Source organism: Megalopta genalis, chromosome 1 (genome assembly GCF_051020955.1).
Source record: "Megalopta genalis isolate 19385.01 chromosome 1, iyMegGena1_principal, whole genome shotgun sequence".
NCBI lineage: Eukaryota > Metazoa > Arthropoda > Insecta > Hymenoptera > Halictidae > Megalopta > Megalopta genalis.
The window spans coordinates 29,323,148-29,341,520 of record NC_135013.1 but is presented as its reverse complement, the minus strand read 5'-3'; the positions used below and the strand labels follow the sequence as shown (position 1 = coordinate 29,341,520).

The following is an 18,373-nucleotide window of genomic DNA, read 5'->3' as shown; positions in this document are numbered from 1 at the left end:
GTTTAACAACGGCTCCGGAAGAAACCGTGGCCGAGCAACTTTGTGATCCGGCGACTAATCTCCCATCTAAGCCTTGAACGGGGTCCTTTTCGATGCCCCGGGCCGGGAACGATCGAAAACGAGATCCGATCTTACCGGCGTACCTCTCCTCGGTTCTCGAACACGGTTTCGTTTTAACGTTGTCAGCGGCTACAAGCGGCCGAAAGGTAAGGGCTCGTGATTATTAAGAGAACGGCGCTTGCTTCGCAATTTATCAATTCATGCGAATTTGTATACCAAATGTTCGCAGGCTATTTTACGGAGAGACATGCATTGATTTCGTTGATCACGAAATTCTTCGTAGAATAATTAAGCGATTCAATCTTGGACGATTTTTCACGATTTTATACCAAATTTATGATAGATTTACTCGAATCCTTATAGATTAATTTTTTGTACACGCACTTCCGAATATACGTCGTCATGAGAAATTAGAATTTAATTATGATATTTGCAGCATGGACGCGATCTAAACGATTTCGTGAATTTTAAAAAATTGTGCAGGTAACAGTAGGTCTGGAACGAGAAAGGTCTGGTTCTAATTCTGAAAACACGGTCAAAATAATGAGTATGAGTTTTAGTCAGTCAATCATGCTTTTTATTTTGCGAAGATAATAGCGCAAATGTACGAAGCAATTAATTTGTAGTCGACAAGATAGACGAACAAGTTGCCGAAATATGAGCAAAAAAGCGAGATCTTCAGTGCAAACTTGAAACAAAAGCGTGACAATAAATTAGACGAATTCTTGCCGAACGAAGATATCTTTCCAGAACTGTTGATTTTCGAAAAAGTGCTAGACAATTTTTAGACGCCGTACTCGAGCAACGTTTCGCGAAAGATTGCTAAATACTTGGAGCATTTTTAACAGGAAGCTTCAAGCTTCGACAGAGAATCGTCGGGAACGGGTGGAAATAGGTGGAAAATCGGCTAATGGCAATTGGTTCTTCCCAGTGGTCGTTTTCGTCCTCCGTAACGCGCGTGCTCATTTTCGTTTATCTTCTTTTTTTCTTTTCTATATTCATTTCTCTCCGCTCCGACGATCGGTGTACGGGGAAACATCTGAAAAGATGAGTTTCGCCGGTGTCCCCATCCTATGCAAACATCCCGGGCTATTTGTACGGTGTACCGCATCTCAATGGAAACGTTATTCTATTTCGAAATCATTTTACTTGGTAATACGATTTTCTGTTTACCTCGGTTTCTTTCGGACCCGCGAAATTGCGCATGAAATTTCGCCTCTCTATAAGGCCGTCACACGGCCGTTCGTTCGCCTATCATAATCCCTAGACGCGCGACTTTCAGTTCGGCAGACGTGAAATTTATGAACTCCGAGCCCGTTTCCAACCCCGGACACGCACGCGTAATTCTTTTTAATTATCCGACGGCCCGGGGACCCGCACACACCGGCTCTCTGCCAATTAAAATTCATAATTCGCTTTGGAAGTAGCGTTTTTACTGGCTTTGTTTCCATTCTTAGCCGGATTCAATGAGCCGTCTTAACTCTCGTATTCTGCATTTAATCTTCTAAAGAATATATTTCACTTTGCTTCGAATAGATGTTACTTAATCTTTGTTGCAACACGATGCTCTGAAATAATTAATAAACAGCATAATTATATTTCGCAAATGATTAAAATATGATACAACGTTCTCTTTGCAGCAAAAGGTATTATGGAAAGCATAATAACGTACTTGTATATTCATGTTTACTTCATTCTTTAGTTAAATTACAAAACTGAAAACGCTAATTCCGTTTGGGATATTTTTGTCTCGAAGATTTTAACAGTATAGTTGAATCAAGCAGGGTTAAAATGTTTACAAATGTTTTTCACCAATTGTAAAAATCAGAAGACAGATACGAATGTATTCCTTTCTTTAATGGTTTCAATAAATTGAAAATAATGTCACAATATACTCAAATATTCGCGTAGCTATTTTTGCCATAAATGCATAAAATCCGCAGTCTAGTTACAACACGGGAGCTTGAATGAAAGGTACTAAGAAAATACGAATAAACTTTTGCGTTTACCTAATTTGTTGCATTTTTACAGTTCACTTGGATAGAATGCCGAATATTCTCTCGACTTTAAACGGAAGATTTAAGGGATTTGAGCGATTCAATGAAACTGAAGGTTAAAGCACTTGACCAGAGAGAAATGGCGCATCTGGTGCGTGGGTAATATTTTCTTTTTTTTTGCCATTCGAAGCGAGAACGGTGCCATTGTAAACCGGCGCAACGTTAAACTTCTCTCGCCGGCACTTAATAGCGTGTAGAGATGATGCATCGCGCCATTTAATTTTCTTCTTGCAGCCGGTATCACGATCGAAATAATTTCTGGCCAGGTTTTTGGGGCCATTTCGCGGCGAACGAAACTTATTGCTCACCGCGAAGTGCGAGATCCGCAACTGGTGGTTGATAAAAAATGAAAGTATGCTTGATCTATGCAGAGCGAGAACTATTCTCCGTCCCGTTGAAATTTCCGACGTTCCGTCGACGTATCGAGAAGTTTGTAGGTTCGATTAGAAACCTTTTTGTATAATATTTATACGGCACGGTGTCCTCTCGGTCACCGTTCGCGCCTCTTTTCCGTGTCGCGTTTCACGGGGAGATCATGTTGTTCGGTGTCTTGACCTCTTCCGGTTCATCCGTAATACACTGAGCGAATGTAAATATTTTCTACAACGGAATGACGTTCTGTGGTGTGCAGGTCGAGAAATGGCTCGCTCGTGGCACCGGGAGTGCTCGTGGGAGTCGCCGACAGTCAGCGGTGGAACGCATTTTTGAAAGTGCAGTTTAAGACATTTATTTTCATTACGGTCAGTGGCTCTGAACCTTCTTTTTTTGCAAACTCTGCTTGAACGTTATGGGACAATTCTATTTCCTGGGGCTGGATATTTTCACGTTTTCTCTCTTGAAAGCGTGCAATGCGTTATTACACATTGCCTCTCGGATGCAATTGTATGCAATGCGTTATTCTATTTACATTTTGCCCCTTGAAAGTAATTCCGTGCAATGGATAATTTTACGTTTTGTCTCTTGAAAGTCTACAAAGCACTATTGCATTTTACATGTCGCCCGTTGAAAGTCATTGTCTGCAATGCATCATATTTGCGTAATGCATCATATTTCGTCGCTTGGAAGTGGCCGCGCGAGCGATGCGTCACTATAGTTAGTTTCTTAAAAATCACCGTCACTATATTTCGTCTCCTAAAAGTGATCGCGTGCAATGTATTATTATACTTAGTCTCTTAAAAATGACTTCGCGCAATGCGTTATATTTTATATCTTGCATCTTGAAGTAATTTGGGCGCATTGCACCATTATTCTGTCCCTTGAAATCGATCGTCATTATACAATTAAAAAAGTCCACGCGAAAATGTCTGTCGATATTAGTTTTTTACATCGACAACGTACCTGCGCGATACTTTTTAATTTTCATTATTTTACTATCCCGTGCTTCACGATTCTCTGTCATAGCATTCACCGCAAATAATCTGTTATTGTATCGCGAGTAGAAGCGCGCGCGTGCATGGTATTATTGCATCTCGAAGTGCCGCTCGACTTTGTCTTTTTAAACGGATTAAATTGCGCGTGTGGCCGGTGTCTTTTTAAATTCAGCTTCTCAATTTTCCGATACACCTCGATGTTGCCCGCATAAACTGATCGCGCAAAGTGCAATATTGCATCGCGTACTGAATTCCACGTGCTGGGCACCGTTCAATTTTCTATCAACGTTGTAACGCGGTTCTGTGCAGAGCACGTTGCTCGCTCTGCTACTGTTTAATTTGTCTCACTATACATACATCTATGTACGTACCGATGGCTACGGCGCACGAAATTGTTTGTGTTTAGGGTACACCGAATTACCGGGACACGGCGGTCTGTTCAGGAGCCATTGTTGCATTTTTCATCGGAACCTGTGAGCGTGTAATTTCGCACAAAGGCTTCTGGCAAAATGTCCATTACCCGTTCGTGCGTATCCGTTGCGCAAGAAAATCGAGGCTGGAAAATTTATGAACAACTACGGGCAAGATAATTCATTTATTTGGTAAATATTAGCGCGATCTATGAATCCTTGATCAACGGTAAAGTGAAGCGCTTCACTTTTGTTCGAGGCACAGTGTACAGATAACAGAAACGTCTGTTAACACAAAAACCGTACAAACAGATAAAAAGCAAGCCTGTTGATTTAGCTCGAGTTAGTCTTCTTTCTGTATTTTCCGATGTTCAATGACTCTAGCTGTATCTCTGCGTTTTAATCGTATCTTACTCCGCGAAGCGCGATACAAATATTCGATCGTACATTGGAAAACTTCTGAATAAAATCCATTCAATTTGTCTCTGTTTTCAGTTTCAGGCTTCCAAACCTAAACTGGGTGGGAGCGTCTTTCGCGTCCGACGTCTCGTATGACAGAAGCACGAGCCTTCGGCAAACCCGGCAAGAAATCTCGTACGTACCAAGCGAGACGCTCGAATTATCCAAAGGACCGGCTGTTAATTACGTTTTCCCATCAGCGGGCCCGGCCAGGAGCACCATGACCATCGAGCGCTCTTTAAAACTCGGGTATCCGAACCGATTCAAATAAGATCGACGAGGATTTACGGTGTGGCCCTTGAAAATAAAAACGGCGGGACAGTAAAACCCAGGGGATCTGACAATTCCAGTGGAAATTACTCGTCGGTCGTTACGGTCGGCGGGGGAGGGGGGCAGGGTAATACGACAGAAACCGAGGGGGAACACGCAAGGAGGCAGGATCGCGGCACGTGAATCCCGAAGCTCCCTGAGAAGCGCGAGCTAAAGCCGTCGTAAAGTACATATCTCCTTGCAGTTAGAGGCGAGCGTCGGGGATCTTTGCATGAGGAGGATCACACCGGCGTTGTACAAGCTACGCGGAGGTGGCTGCAGATAAGAGAGGCGGGGGACCAGAGGGCTGTAGACGAAGCTGGATGAGGCGGGGGGCGAGGCAGAAGCGGGAGAGGCAAAAGGAAGAGCAGGAAGATGGTGCCGGTGGAGTAGTGACGGGCGATCTTGGAAAAAAACTATCGATGTTGAAAACATCGATTGTAAAAAATATCGAATTTCTGTAATCGATATTCGCTGAAAAAGACGCCGGAAGAAGCGATGCTTCTTATTGGAAGAAAGTCTTACATAGTTTTTTCGATAAACACTGAAGAACGTTAACAATCATACGCGTTGACGCTTTGCACTCCGATGTAATCGTGCAAAATACATGTAATATATATGTATTTATATATTATATACATATGATATTCTTGATTCATATAAAGTTACGCAGAAGTACAATGATCTTTATTTCAATTCAACTTTTGGCGTATTATAATAAAATATGTATATATTATAATAGAAACTATAGTATATGGTTATTACATTGGTAGATATATTTGGAAAAGATATATATAGATATAGATATATTATAATTAAACTATAGTATATGGTTATTACATTGGTAGATATATTAGAAAAATATATAGATATAGATTATATAGACATAGATATATTATAATAAAAAAACTATAGTATATGGTTATTACATTGTTAGATATATTAGAAAAAGATATAAATAGATATAGATATATTATAATAAAAACTATAGTATATGGTTATTACATTGGTAGATATATTAGAAAAATATATAGATATAGATTATATAGACATAGATATATTATAATAAAAACTATAGTATATGGTTATTACATTGTTAGATATATTAGAAAAATATATATATATATATATATATATATATATATATATATATAGATATAGATTATATAGACATAGATATATTATAATAAAAACTATAGTATATGGTTATTACATTGTTAGATATATTAGAAAAATATGTAGATATAGATATAGATATATTATAATAAAAACTATAGTATATGGTTATTACATTGGTAGATATATTAGAAAAATGTATAAATATAGATTATATAGACATAGATATATTATAATAAAAACTATAGTATATGGTTATTACATTGGCAGTACAAAGGGTACAAAGTACATCGGAGCAGAAAGGGTTAATAAAATAACTTATCCATGATACGGCAAATGATCGAGAAACTGCGATTATGTAAGGATCGGTACAACATCGCTCATCGCTACGGCGGAGGACGGCAGAAAGAGAAGGCGGGAAGAGTGTTGGAAGCGGGAGAAGGAGGCCGAGGAAAGGCGGCTCGGACAGCAGAAGAAAAAGAAGGACAAGGTGAACAAAATCGGAGAGAGGCGTGTGACGGGCAAGTGCGGGCGAAACGTAATAAATTCGTGGGACGAGACCGCTGAAAGGAATCGGCGCGGGACCGGGATCGAGGACCGCGATCCAGAAAAAAGAAAACACCGATAACGAAGCGGCGACGGCGGCAACTAGGATCGCGAGAAAAGCGGAAGAAGCCGAGGAAACGCGACGAAATTGCCGGTTTCGACGGGTAGGATAAATCGAGGAGGACCGAAGAGGATGGAGGCGGAAGAAGAAAAAACGGCGGCAGGCGAAGATCGAGGGGGAAGAGGGGGCGAAGAAGAAGGGCGTTATCCGGGCGTGGATGCGGAGAAAAATGCGGACGGGTCGGTGCCGTAGAAAATCACATGCTCGCGGGAGGAAGGGGCAGGCGTGTTTCAGAAGAAGAAGAAGAAGAAGAAGAACAGCGGTGTTTAAGCGGGTTTGAAGCGGAAGAGGCTGGCCGAAGCGCGCGGCGGCGGCGTTCGCACGGAGGCGAAGTCGCCGGATCCAGCGAGAAAAATCGAAGACAGCCGAAGTCGTCGGCCGAGCGAAGGTCCCGGCGAAATGTTGCGGCATTTAGGAGAACAACGGGCTGACCCGGAAGTCGAGGCGGATAAAAGGGACGCGGCGTCGGATCGACGAGGATCGGAGCGGATCGGATCGGAGCGCGTGCGGTCTTCGAGACGAGGAAGAAAAAGGGTCAAGGAGGCGGGCTGGTCGGAAAGGGAGAAACGGAACGATACTCTTTCCGAGGAAGGGAAGAGGAGGAGAGGAAGAAGAAAGGAATTGGCCGAAGAGACGAGGAGGATTGCTGGGGACAAGGAGGAAGAAGAAGAAGAAGAGGACGGTACCGGAGGACGAAGAGGAAGAAAAGAAGGGAGCCAAGGTAAAAGGGAGACGTGCGAGAGAGGAGGCGAGGGGACGAGGTCTGGGTTGGGTAAGGTGAGGGCTCCTACGGGTGAGTACCACTCACTTCATTGACTCGTGCGTACGCCCGCACGTCTGTCAGTCCATCCTCACTCACTCGATCCTCGCCTGGTCACGTAGCCGCTCCACCGTGCCCGGTCTTCGACTATCTTTCCTCCGATAATCGCCGTTGTCGCCGTTGCTGTTGCCGTTCTCGTTCTCGTTCTCGTTCTCGTTATCGTGCTCGACCTCCGCGCGTCGAGGTCAAACCCGGGATCCGACATCGCGCACCGGACCGTCTTCGAATCTCGGTCTGCCGGTTCCGGGCCACCAGATCCAGCCGCGGTATCGTTCCGGCTCGAAACCACACCGGCTGGAACCAGCCTGAGGACCACCAGCTTCAGGATGACCAGCCTGGCCAGGATCCTTACGGTCATGTTGCTGTTGCTCCTGAATACGTCCGCCACCAGGGGCAAAAATCAGCAGATCAAGCCCGGTGAGTCTTTGCAGATCCTTTAGTCGTAAGTCGTTTGACAAGTCCTCTTCGAGGATACTGAACGCGCATGTCGTTCGTATTTAGCGGTTTCGTCGACCGGAAGTCTGTTAAGCGTGAGGCGCGAGGCTTCACGGTGATCGTTTTATTGATTCTTCGACGGTCTACTCTGTAATCTCGAGAATTTTATGAAATTCAAGGTACTCGTTTAGTGACATTGAAATTTATAATCTTCGAAGCTTCTGCGTGATTATTCATTTCTTTTCAATGCCGCGTGGCACGGTATATGAAATTTCAATCGAACTGCTTTTGTTTGAAATTTATTGAAATTGTGAAGACGCTCTCGCAGGAAATGATCGAATGAACTTCTCCATTCAAGCACATGCTGTAATACAAATGACGATAGCTCTCAACAAATTCAGTCTTGTTATTCTTACAAAGTATACAAAAACACGCGCGCGTTAGTTATTTCTAGAACTTTGTAGATTTAGCGTTAACGTGATCGTGACGAAACGATTGCAGCAAGTTCTGAGGTATACTGTAAAATGAAAACCGTATTGTTGGATAGACAATAATTGTTACTGGTAACAATTCGGTATGAAATAATAGTTCGAGTATTTCGTCCTCGAAGGGGTCGATGCACTTTACGCGACGTATAATAGTTATTATCGCGTGCACGGTGCAGGTTGTTAAATATTTTTGATTAATACGATCTCTCAGCGAGATTTGGTACGCTTGCGAGATAACGTTCGTTCGGGTACGATTGAAGGATATAAATGCAGAAAGGATTACGCTCCGTTTTAATTAGCATTTATTGTAACGATCGATACGTCTTATCGCGATCTCTGTCCAGAACGAGACAATGGCGATTTAAATCCGGCAACGTTAAAAAACGCAATATTCTCTGTTGCTTGTCGGTTTTTAATGTTGACATAAAAAAACGATTTCGATCTTGTGGGAACATTTCTTCGTATTTATGGGTTAATGAACACGTCCGCGGTGTTATGTTGTACGGAGTAAATGGGAACGTTATCCAAGCGGTTCTTGTTCAACTGGAAAAAGTGAGCTTGAGAAGAGCCGTCTTATTAACATTGTGCTCTTAATTTTTATCGACATAACTTTCTCATCGTTTCATATATGCGTAAAGAGTGACGGCACCCGAGTATCCTCGCGCGTTCATAATAATAGCATCGGATGGATCGGAACGATCCGTTTACGATTCCATGTTCCACAATTATTGAGATCACGTATTGTTATTAAATTCACGAGAAACTAGAAGCCGGTAATTTGAATATTAACCCTTTGCAGTCGAAGCTATTTGAATTCGAAATCCAAAACATAATTTCTGATCTACAGTATTTCTATTTTATATAATTTATCGCGACTCATACGTATGAAATTGGGCCTATTGGCAAGTACAATGCAATTTTAATAGTCTTTTTTAAAGTATAAACGAGTTTGATGCTCTTCGAATGATTTTGAAAAATAGCATGTCAATTTTTAGTGGCGCCTCAGAGTCGCCATTCGAGTGCAAAGGGTTAACCATCTCATACTGTATATACAAAATTGGGAAACTAATCGCGTCTACACATCGAAACCGAAAATACAGTAATGTCTCCCTTACTGACGCTCAGATTGTCCACAAAAATGGACAATTTCGGAAGAAGAACTACGATTATTCGAGCCTCGCATTTATAGTTGCCGATCGTCAACATTCATAAAAACGAGCCGCAAAGCCTCGAATAATCGTATCCCCTATTCCCAAATTGTCTACTTTTCCGCGCAATTTGGACGACAATTAGGGAGACATTACCGTATGCCTGAGAACGACGGACCAGCAGCGTGGCGATCGACGAACGGAATCCTGCGATCGCGACAGCGAGAGAGTACCGTGCAACACTTTCTTCTATTGCACCGGATTCCTACATTTCATCGCGATGCACCGCACCGTTACCAATGCGACTATCTCCAATTTCTAATCACCGTGACGGCAACATCATCGTTCGAGCGTTTCGGTCGCAGCACGATTTCCACTTCCGTTCGGCGCCGCGCGTCACCATTGTCTGGCCCCGTCGACCGTTTTCCGCGTGCGGAGCGATGCATTAGGAAAAAAGGGGGATCGGTCGCTGTCACAGTTCTCCGGCTCATTACGGTTCCCCGGCTTATCGGCGGCCGATCTCTGGCCGACGAAAAACCATTGTCGGCCGATCGACGGACTTCCGAAGAAAGTCTGCATCGGCGGTTGTCAGAAACTCGTGCCATTCTCCCACGTGATCCCGTGGGACCGTTCGGTGAGGGGGGAGGGGACCCCATTGTCTTCCGCGAGGATCGCAGGATCCATGGATCAAGCGTTGCGCAATCAACCTGCGGATTCGGGGAGGTGAACGCACCGAGCACATCGGCGTCCATCAACCGATGCTAGCGTAGTCGATCGGAGGGAAGCTTGTTCCGTGATCGATCATCGACTCTGACAGGATTTTCGGTCTCGATCGTAATCTCCGCCGGCGGGGACCGTTGTCCCATGCAAATTTATCGCTCGGACACTTCGTTTTCCTTTTTCCCCGTTGCCGTCGTTTAGCAATTTGCTTTCGGCGAGTTTTGTGACAGCTTGTCGGTTTCAATTTGGCAATTGTTGGCCGATGGAAAGATACGCGGCCTCGGCGTATTTCCGTCGCGGTGTTTGGGGATCGTTTTTTTCGGACAGCGATACGACGTCCGCGCATTTTTTCGTTTACAATCACAGCCGACAGAGAAGCAGCCGCGACTTGTCCGCGATTGTCGCACGGACGGATAATCATTTCGAACGGATGGCTGGTTAAAAATGATTCAGATTTTAACCGCGGCTGACAAATGAACGTTTCGGTGTCGCGGCAACGATTCGCGTCGGTTCACGATATTTGCCGAGATAACGTCGATGGTGAAATAATAGCTGACCGTAAATCCGTGCTCGAACGGTACTGGAAAGACCGGACAAAAAATTACCGGAATATACCGGTGTTTTTACATTTCGTTCGGAGCCGCGCCGGGGATTAACTATAAAATCGCGCGACCGCGGACGGTAGCGAAATTCGGTCGCTCCGAAGCGTTCGTTGCAGCCGGAGCCCCCGAATCGCAGATTATTCGAAAGACGGCTGTCTGCCCCGTAGTTTCGATTCCCGTTTAACGATCTGTCTGGCCGCGCCGGCGGCGGGATCGTCATTTAAGCGTTGAACTAAGGACGCCGGCGCCGTGTGCAGTTAAGTACTCGGAGCGTCCAAGAATAGTTGGCGCGACGGTAGGGCCAAGTGCTTAGGAGTTTACGTACAATGGTACGGTGCGCGCTTTTGCTGTTACGGCCGTGGTAAATGTCTAAGAACTTCAGCTGTTTCGGTTAAAGCGCGTTTATCCCTCTCTCGCTCTGCCATCGGGGAATTATTGTCTCGTCTCGGTTCGCCTAATCGAGGCTGCTCAGCCGTTCAAATACTTCGCTGCGGTCTAAGACTCCCGCCGGCTTTCCGGTGTCTGTCAAAAAGCGACGCGAAGGACAGCCGGAGCTTAGGAAAGCTTTCGAAGCTACCGACACCCCGGAGCACCTTCGGGATGTTTCGGGGTCGCCGACGGGATCGAACGGGATTAAAAACCGGCTAATGAAGCGGTATTTCGGAGCGGCTTCGGAGCCGGGCGAACAGCTTTCTCAGGCTACGCGGGATCGATAATGAAGAAAAGCGTCCACGAAACCCACTGACTTTGCGTTTTACGGAGTCGTTAGGCGATGTAAGCTTCAGATCTATGGGTCCGGCAAGTTTTTCCGCGGGAACGGGCCAATCTGTGGGCACTATCAATTTTCGTGGAATTTATACTGATCTCTTGAGGGATGATCGTGGCAGCCGCCTTATCTAGAGCGAACAAAAAAACCATCGCTTCAGCAGGTCCGCAGAGCGTGCGGCTCACTCCTAAAGAATCGGCGATTATGAAGTTTTTCTGATCCTCCGCGATCTCGAATTAAAACTGTTACTACGTATAAGACGTTCGTTCGGCTTCGTTAAAGCAGCTCGAAGGCAATCTAGGAAGTTTTCTTGCACCGTGTCCCGGATGCGTATAAGAACTTCAACAAGAATTGATCTCCAATCATATCTTCATCAGGATCAGCTTCCTGCCCTTGTATTTTCAAATAGAAATCCTCGACGTCGCTTTTCGCACGCTGAAAGCACATTTAAGCTCTGGAAATCGTTTTCGTGTGTTCAACAATCTTTCCATCGATAAACCTTCGAGATAATCTGCGAATCTTTCGTTTAATGTTTCGAATGTGCGACACCGCATCGCAAAAATTCCTTGCAATTAAAGTAGTTTATTTAATCAAATTGATTAGTACTTCATTTCGTGAAAATATACAGGTTGTTCCAGTTTGTATCGCAGAACTTTATCAGTATATTTTATAAGTGAGAATAAGAAATAATATTATATGAACGCGGATTTTGAAATGTTTTGTCGAAAAGTTACGACAAAAATCCAAAATAATAACGGACTGCTCTCTCGATTGTTACAACTTCATTTCAAAATGTCGTCTGTTATTATTTTTTATTACCAGACCACGGATTTTGTGCACTTATGGCAAAATTGGGCAGTTATAATTTAAAATATAATAGTAGAAAGAAGGAATTTTAAAGTAAAGGGATTTTAAAATGTCAATTACTTTTAATTTATTGAAACGATTGAAGGAAGGATGACCTCGATATTTAGTCTCTATTTCTTGCTATTGATGCAGACAATTTTTATTTTGCATAAAAATCCGCGGTCTAGTTATTACGAATGCGCAATTAGCAACAAGTAAACATTAAAGTCATAGAAAGAGGGCACTGTTCAGATTAGATTGCAACAGAATCAATTTCGATTTGAACGAAATAAATTCCGATTGGAACAAAATACATTTTCGCAGATGAACAAGCGGTCCGTGTTCTATTTAGAAATTCTCGGTACTTTTCTTATGGAACGTGTACAAAAATGCTTAGCGTACCGAAATAATGGACGGTCGTCCATCAAGGAGCCTGCATGCTGAAAAGAAACGCTGTCCAGGCCGGAGAGCATTTGAGCCCGCTAAAATAACCCAAGAAACCCCCGGAACTTTTCTAATATCGAATCCCGAAGAAACCCGTGTAAGAAGTTCCTATCGAAATCGTGGAAGAATCGTCTGCCCGATAAATCTTCATCGAAGACGTCTCCTACCCCGGACACGTACAAATCGAGGCTATTACTTATCGCTGCGGCGGCCTTTTTTTGCGGATCAACCGTGACGTCTACAATTCGCGCGTCACCAGAGAGACAGTTCCCGGGGCCCGGTTGATCCTCGGACCGATTCGACGGTTTTTCTCCATCAAACATCCATTATCCGGCGGCGTCGGCCCGCGATCGGGCCACCATCCCCGGCCCCCGCTCCCGCACGAATTCGATTTCCCGGAACGGCTAAGTGATTCTTTCTTCCTGCCTTCTCTTCCTGGTCGGCGCATGCCGTATGAATCTTACATGGTATGTCCGTGCCAGGCTAGATCTATATATCATTCCCGTTGGAAAACTGTGCCCGATCTCCTCGGCTTGTCCTCTCCCCAACCCCCGCGCGCACCCTCCCGCCGCCGCCGCCGTTCACCCTCCGCCTTCGACCATCGCTTTCCTGACCAATTCTCCGTGCCAACTGCGCTGGATATCTCGGCCCGGCCCGGCTCCGTTCGGCTCGCCGAAAGGGATACCGAGCGATTCCGGTTTATTGGAGGTGGCATATGCACCCAAAACATCTGGCCCGCGCAAGATATATCGCCGGCGCGGGATAAGACCGATTCCGGCGGCTGTTTCACGCTCGTTACCCGCCCGATAACGCTGATCGAGCCGCGATTTCAACCATCATGTCGCTACACACCGTCGACAGATCCCAGCGAGATTAAATGGTCAAAGGAATTTCCGTTTTGCACGGCTCCGGATGGATGGCTGAGGGATGCCGGTATTCGTGCTCGTTGAGGATGTCTCGCTGCGATCGCTTCGGATATTCGCTTCGGATTGGCTCGCGGATTTTTACGGATTTTGCGCAGGCTGCGCCAAATATGTTGTTATCACCTGTTCTAGGTAAATTTAATGAAGATACTTACGTCGTTTCTTTGACATCTTAATTCAATGGGATCTATGTTTATATGCAAAATTACATACTTACGTATTACAAGGGGCCTAATTATTTTGCGTAGAAATGATTTTGTTCATGGAAATGTTAAGAATATTCGCAATTCAGCAGATTTTGCAATGAAACATCATGTATTTTTAAATTCTATTTTTATCTTCACCGTTCTGTACTTCGTTTGTCCGTTTTTGCTACGAATAACTCATAATCAAGTAAAAGATGTTGCATAACTCTTTTAATCGGAACTAAAGATCAATTTTTCTGTTGTCGATATTCGGCAATTACAGTAAATCTAGGCAAACGATAAATACCTTACCGCAGAAATAAAAGAGCTAATGTAATAATGAGAGACAAGTGCTAATCAACATAATTGTAAAAGAAATCGTAGTGCAATTGATTAAATTAAATTTATCGTCGCATTAAAATTCGACGAAGCCAAATTGTTTGAAAATATCGACAAACAGCCGGGAGAATGTTTAAAGATCAGCGAGCGAAACTTCACCGCTTGAAAACACTTTTTCCGTGCGCGACCACGCCGGAGACTATCTAAATCATTAGAGCAGACACCTTGATTCCTCGGAATCGCAGTTCCTAGCCCGTAATCGTCCCAGTTCAGCCGTTTTCCTTCTCCGCTGGCAGCCAGCGCCGAAGTGGTCGAAGTTTTAATGGAAAGAACGTCACGGGACCGCGGGATAAATTATGCCGGCCGCGTTTAAGATAATTAGAGGCATCGTGTATCGCATTCTCGCGCCCCGCCGTTCCCATCCCGCCGTCTTTTGATTCTCTTCGACTCATCGCCCCCGCAGCCCCATTTATCCGTAACCAGGTATTTCTAACAGCGAGTACGCGTTTCCGAGACTTAACTTAAATTACTCGGTGTCCTGTGCACCGCGCCGTTTGCTTCCTCTCGGAAACTTCGGGACCGTACGATATTCAATAGCACTTCGGAGTCGTCTCGCCGGCAAACTTCATTAATTGCTGTGTAATTCTTCGCCGGAGCGGAAGCTGCGAATTGTCAATGTTCACGGATTCTTATGTGGCGCGTCTCTCGCATGAAATTCGCCGAGCGTTTCGAGTTTACGGAATTACGTGTGTTCGATGGTCTATCTATTGATCGTCGACCTCTGTCGAGAGCTGAAACCTGTCGCTGCTGTGTTCGCGTTTTTTATTTTATCATTATCGTAATCATGAAGATGCCTCCAATCAATTTCTTTATTTCAGGCACGCGATATTATATATATAAAAACGGCGAACAGTATCGATAAATTCAATCTTATAATTTATATTACATATTTTATAATTACGAAATTTATATTATATATTTTGTAATTAAGAAATTGATATTACATACTTCATAATTAAGAAATTCATTCGATTATTCGCCATGAAAAAATCTTCGCGATTTCAACATTCTTCAAATAAGAAATGTCGGAAATATAAATTCTATTTTGTTCTCCGGCGTTCAATGCTAAATATGAAACGACTTCCGTTCTATCCGTGCAAACAAATGAGAAGATCCATTAAAAAAATCGTGAATCTCGTCGGAGCGAAATCAATCGAGAAAATAATGATCCACGAGACCCGTCACACCTAATCCCAAAAAATTGAAGTAATATTGGTATTTCGCTCGCGATCGGGGCCAGTATTGAATCTCGTTGGAGCTCGATGGGATCGCGTTCCTCTCGAAGTAATTATGCGCCTTAACGTAACCTCGGGAATCAATTACCCGTCGGCCAGATGGACGATCAAGGGGCGGCGGGAGGCTCGATGGGAGTCCGCCGCAAGGAGGACAGAATGGTATTGGTTTAAACCTGAATCCACCATGAATGGAATCGTACGCTGTAGGCCACATCCGTCGATTCAATATTTGCCTCATACACCTGCAAAACCGGCCGCGCCACTTTTCTTTTATGAATACGAAATATTTCCATTCCGCGGCTGGATCTGGATGTCAGGACCGGCCATTCACGGCCGTGGAAAGTGAAACGTGCATTAACCGGGCTTTTTAAGCGTGGTTATGCCGCTCGAAGGTTTATTAATCGCCTCGTTCGACAAGAAAGGGAGACGCGGGCAGAGAAACGAAGAGAGAGAGAAAGAGAGAGAGAGAGAGCGGGAGAGAGAGAGAGAGAAAGAGAGCGGGAGAGAGAGAGAAAGAGAGCGAGAGAGAGAGAGACGTTCAAGGTCTTCATATCCTACCTTTTGAACCCTTCCCACGCGCGCGTATTAAATACGGGTAGAAATACACGAAACACCACGCGCCTGCGATTTTCCGTGATGGGAACGCATCGGTTTCGCGAATTTTAATTATACCTATATGAGAACGAGATTATCGTAATCATCAATTCGCCGGGTCGAGAAGGATCTCGGTTCTCAAGGTATCAGACGATAGACGGGGGAAAGATTGCCGGTTGCTTTGCCACGAATTCGAGATGAATAATAATGGCGGTTGTTATTGATAGAACTGACGGTGGATCATTTTCGAAGCTAACGAGCATAGGGGATAGACAAATTGGCTAAGATTAATTTCGTGATAAAATCATCGCATCAATATGGATTCCAGGGTGGTCGTTCTAATTAGTCACAATCGCTGAAGTATTAAAAAGAGAGAGAGAGAGGGGGGGGGGAAATAAGCGATCCGTCTTCTGGAGCTGATTGCTGATAGAATCGACGTATGAATATTTATTAAATATTAAGCATTCAGCTCCTAACTTTCCTATTGCCGGATTATTGCCGCCCAGTTTCCCCCGGTACATATTAGCAAACAAACTAAAACTGCGTAAATTGCTTAAGCAAATTATCCGTGAACAAATATCTTCCTGGGAATTCATACTTCGTTAATACTATTCTTTCGAAGGAATAAACTTCCTCGTACTCGTTACGAGTTGTGTGCTACTGGAACGGAAAAAATTGTTTGATTTGGCTCCGGGAACCGGAGAAAACCGGCGGGTATGTTTGACGACGAAAGAAATTCCAAATCGAAAGTTCAGTTTTGGAGAAACGTTAACGCGTAGGTTTTGTTTGTTATATAACGCTGTGGTAAATGAAGCAGCTACACATTAAATATACATGTTAGATATACATATTAATTATACATATTGGATGTGCGTAATAATTATACACATTAGTTAAACATATTAGGAATACAATATTGAATAAACATATTAGAAATACAATATTGAATAAACATATTGGAAATACAATATTACATATGCATATTAAAATTTGTCAAATGTATTTTTTGAGCTTTTGGTGCATTCGATAAAGATTATTTGCATAAATGATGAGAGACAATGGTCGTTAAAAAATTTTTCCTCTCTTTGATAATTTAACAGACCTAAAGTAATATATCAGCATTCATAAATTTTTATAATCTCTCGAATGTTTTCATTTTTACCAACTTATTTTTATCATAACTGCATAAAGTCCAGTGCACTCATAACTCCTCCTTTATATGAAAATTGTAACTCTTGTGATTCAGAGAATTTTCTCAAATCTCCTGGTAGCAACTCAAATATATGTGCGAGAAATAACCAATTCAAATGTAAAAATAATATACTGGATGCATAATAATATTGGATGGACGAAATAATAATATTGCAAACAATTGCTCTATTTAAATAAAATTTAATATGGAGGTGCATCGATACTCTCACGAAATACACCGTTTTTTTATCTCGATAGCGTCGTAATTAACAGCGGCCCTGGTTATAATTTGATATACTCGTTCCAAATATCAAATTTTGAAGGGAAAAGTAACCGGACACGGCAGTGAGTTCGAAAATTTCGAAGCGTTCTTACCGTTTTCACTTTCAGACGGTTTAACCATTATAAGCGTTTCGAACGCTCGGACGAGCAAGCCGCGCATCGCATCGAACCATAACTGGTCCAATTAAGTCCCCGACAAGTTGGGGAAGCTGCCGAAGCCAGTTACGTATCGTGTGTCGCCAGATAGAACGGGAGATTCGAATTTGAAAGCGTTCACGCCGTTCTCGCTTCGCGGGAAATTTCTTTCGGCCATTATCGAAAGCCGAGACGAGCGAACCACACGTCGTTTCCGAACCGTGAGCGATTCAATTAAGTTTCCGGCGAGCTGAGGAAGCTGCCGAAGGCTGTTACGTATCTTCTATCGCCTAGGATAGGGCGGGAAATTGGAGAGTGCTCGGGCGGGCGCGATCGCGCGTGGCGGTTCGAGAACGAAAGATCGTAAGATTTCCATTGGCCGGACCCGGGGGCAAGAAGAACCGGGGCGGGATTCTTCGGGTAGATCGCGACGGGGGTCCGGTGGTAAACAATGCGAGCGGATCGACGCCTATGCCAGGCCGACATGGGCTGGCATTTAGTCAGACGAGGACAAGAACCCGAGCTCATTCACGACTCCGGCGAGGGAGCTCGCCGCGGACACCGAGACACGACGGATACTTTGTACTAGTTTTTCCGTCCGGGGGCCCTCTGCTAGCTGGCATTATTATGTGTTCCCGGTACGGGTAATTAGCCTGGACCTAGCCTCGGCCACATACCGGGTGTGCGCGGCGCGTCATCGGGAAATCGCCGA

General features: G+C 44.1%; 1 protein-coding gene and 1 long non-coding RNA gene across 3 annotated transcripts in view; both read left to right on the top strand.

Annotated features, from left to right (window-relative positions):
* The first annotated feature begins 2,650 nt into the window (after nucleotides 1-2,650).
* On the top strand, nucleotides 2,651-5,343 carry LOC143260247 (uncharacterized). The gene is made up of 3 exons (XR_013034375.1): nucleotides 2,651-4,089; nucleotides 4,393-4,491; nucleotides 4,557-5,343. It is a non-coding gene; the product is annotated as an uncharacterized LOC143260247 (long non-coding RNA).
* Nucleotides 5,344-5,984: 641 nt separating this feature from the next.
* LOC117222330 (uncharacterized) overlaps nucleotides 5,985-18,373 on the top strand; it is an 80,111-nt gene continuing 67,722 nt past the window's right edge. Inside the window, exon 1 of one of the 2 annotated variants that reach the window (XM_076525026.1) lies at nucleotides 5,985-7,685. In XM_076525026.1, coding sequence (XP_076381141.1) covers nucleotides 7,595-7,685 — 91 coding nt within the window. In that variant the 5' untranslated portion in view covers nucleotides 5,985-7,594. The remainder of the gene's footprint in view (nucleotides 7,686-18,373) is intronic. The other variant, XM_033473976.2, reaches the window with a different exon arrangement.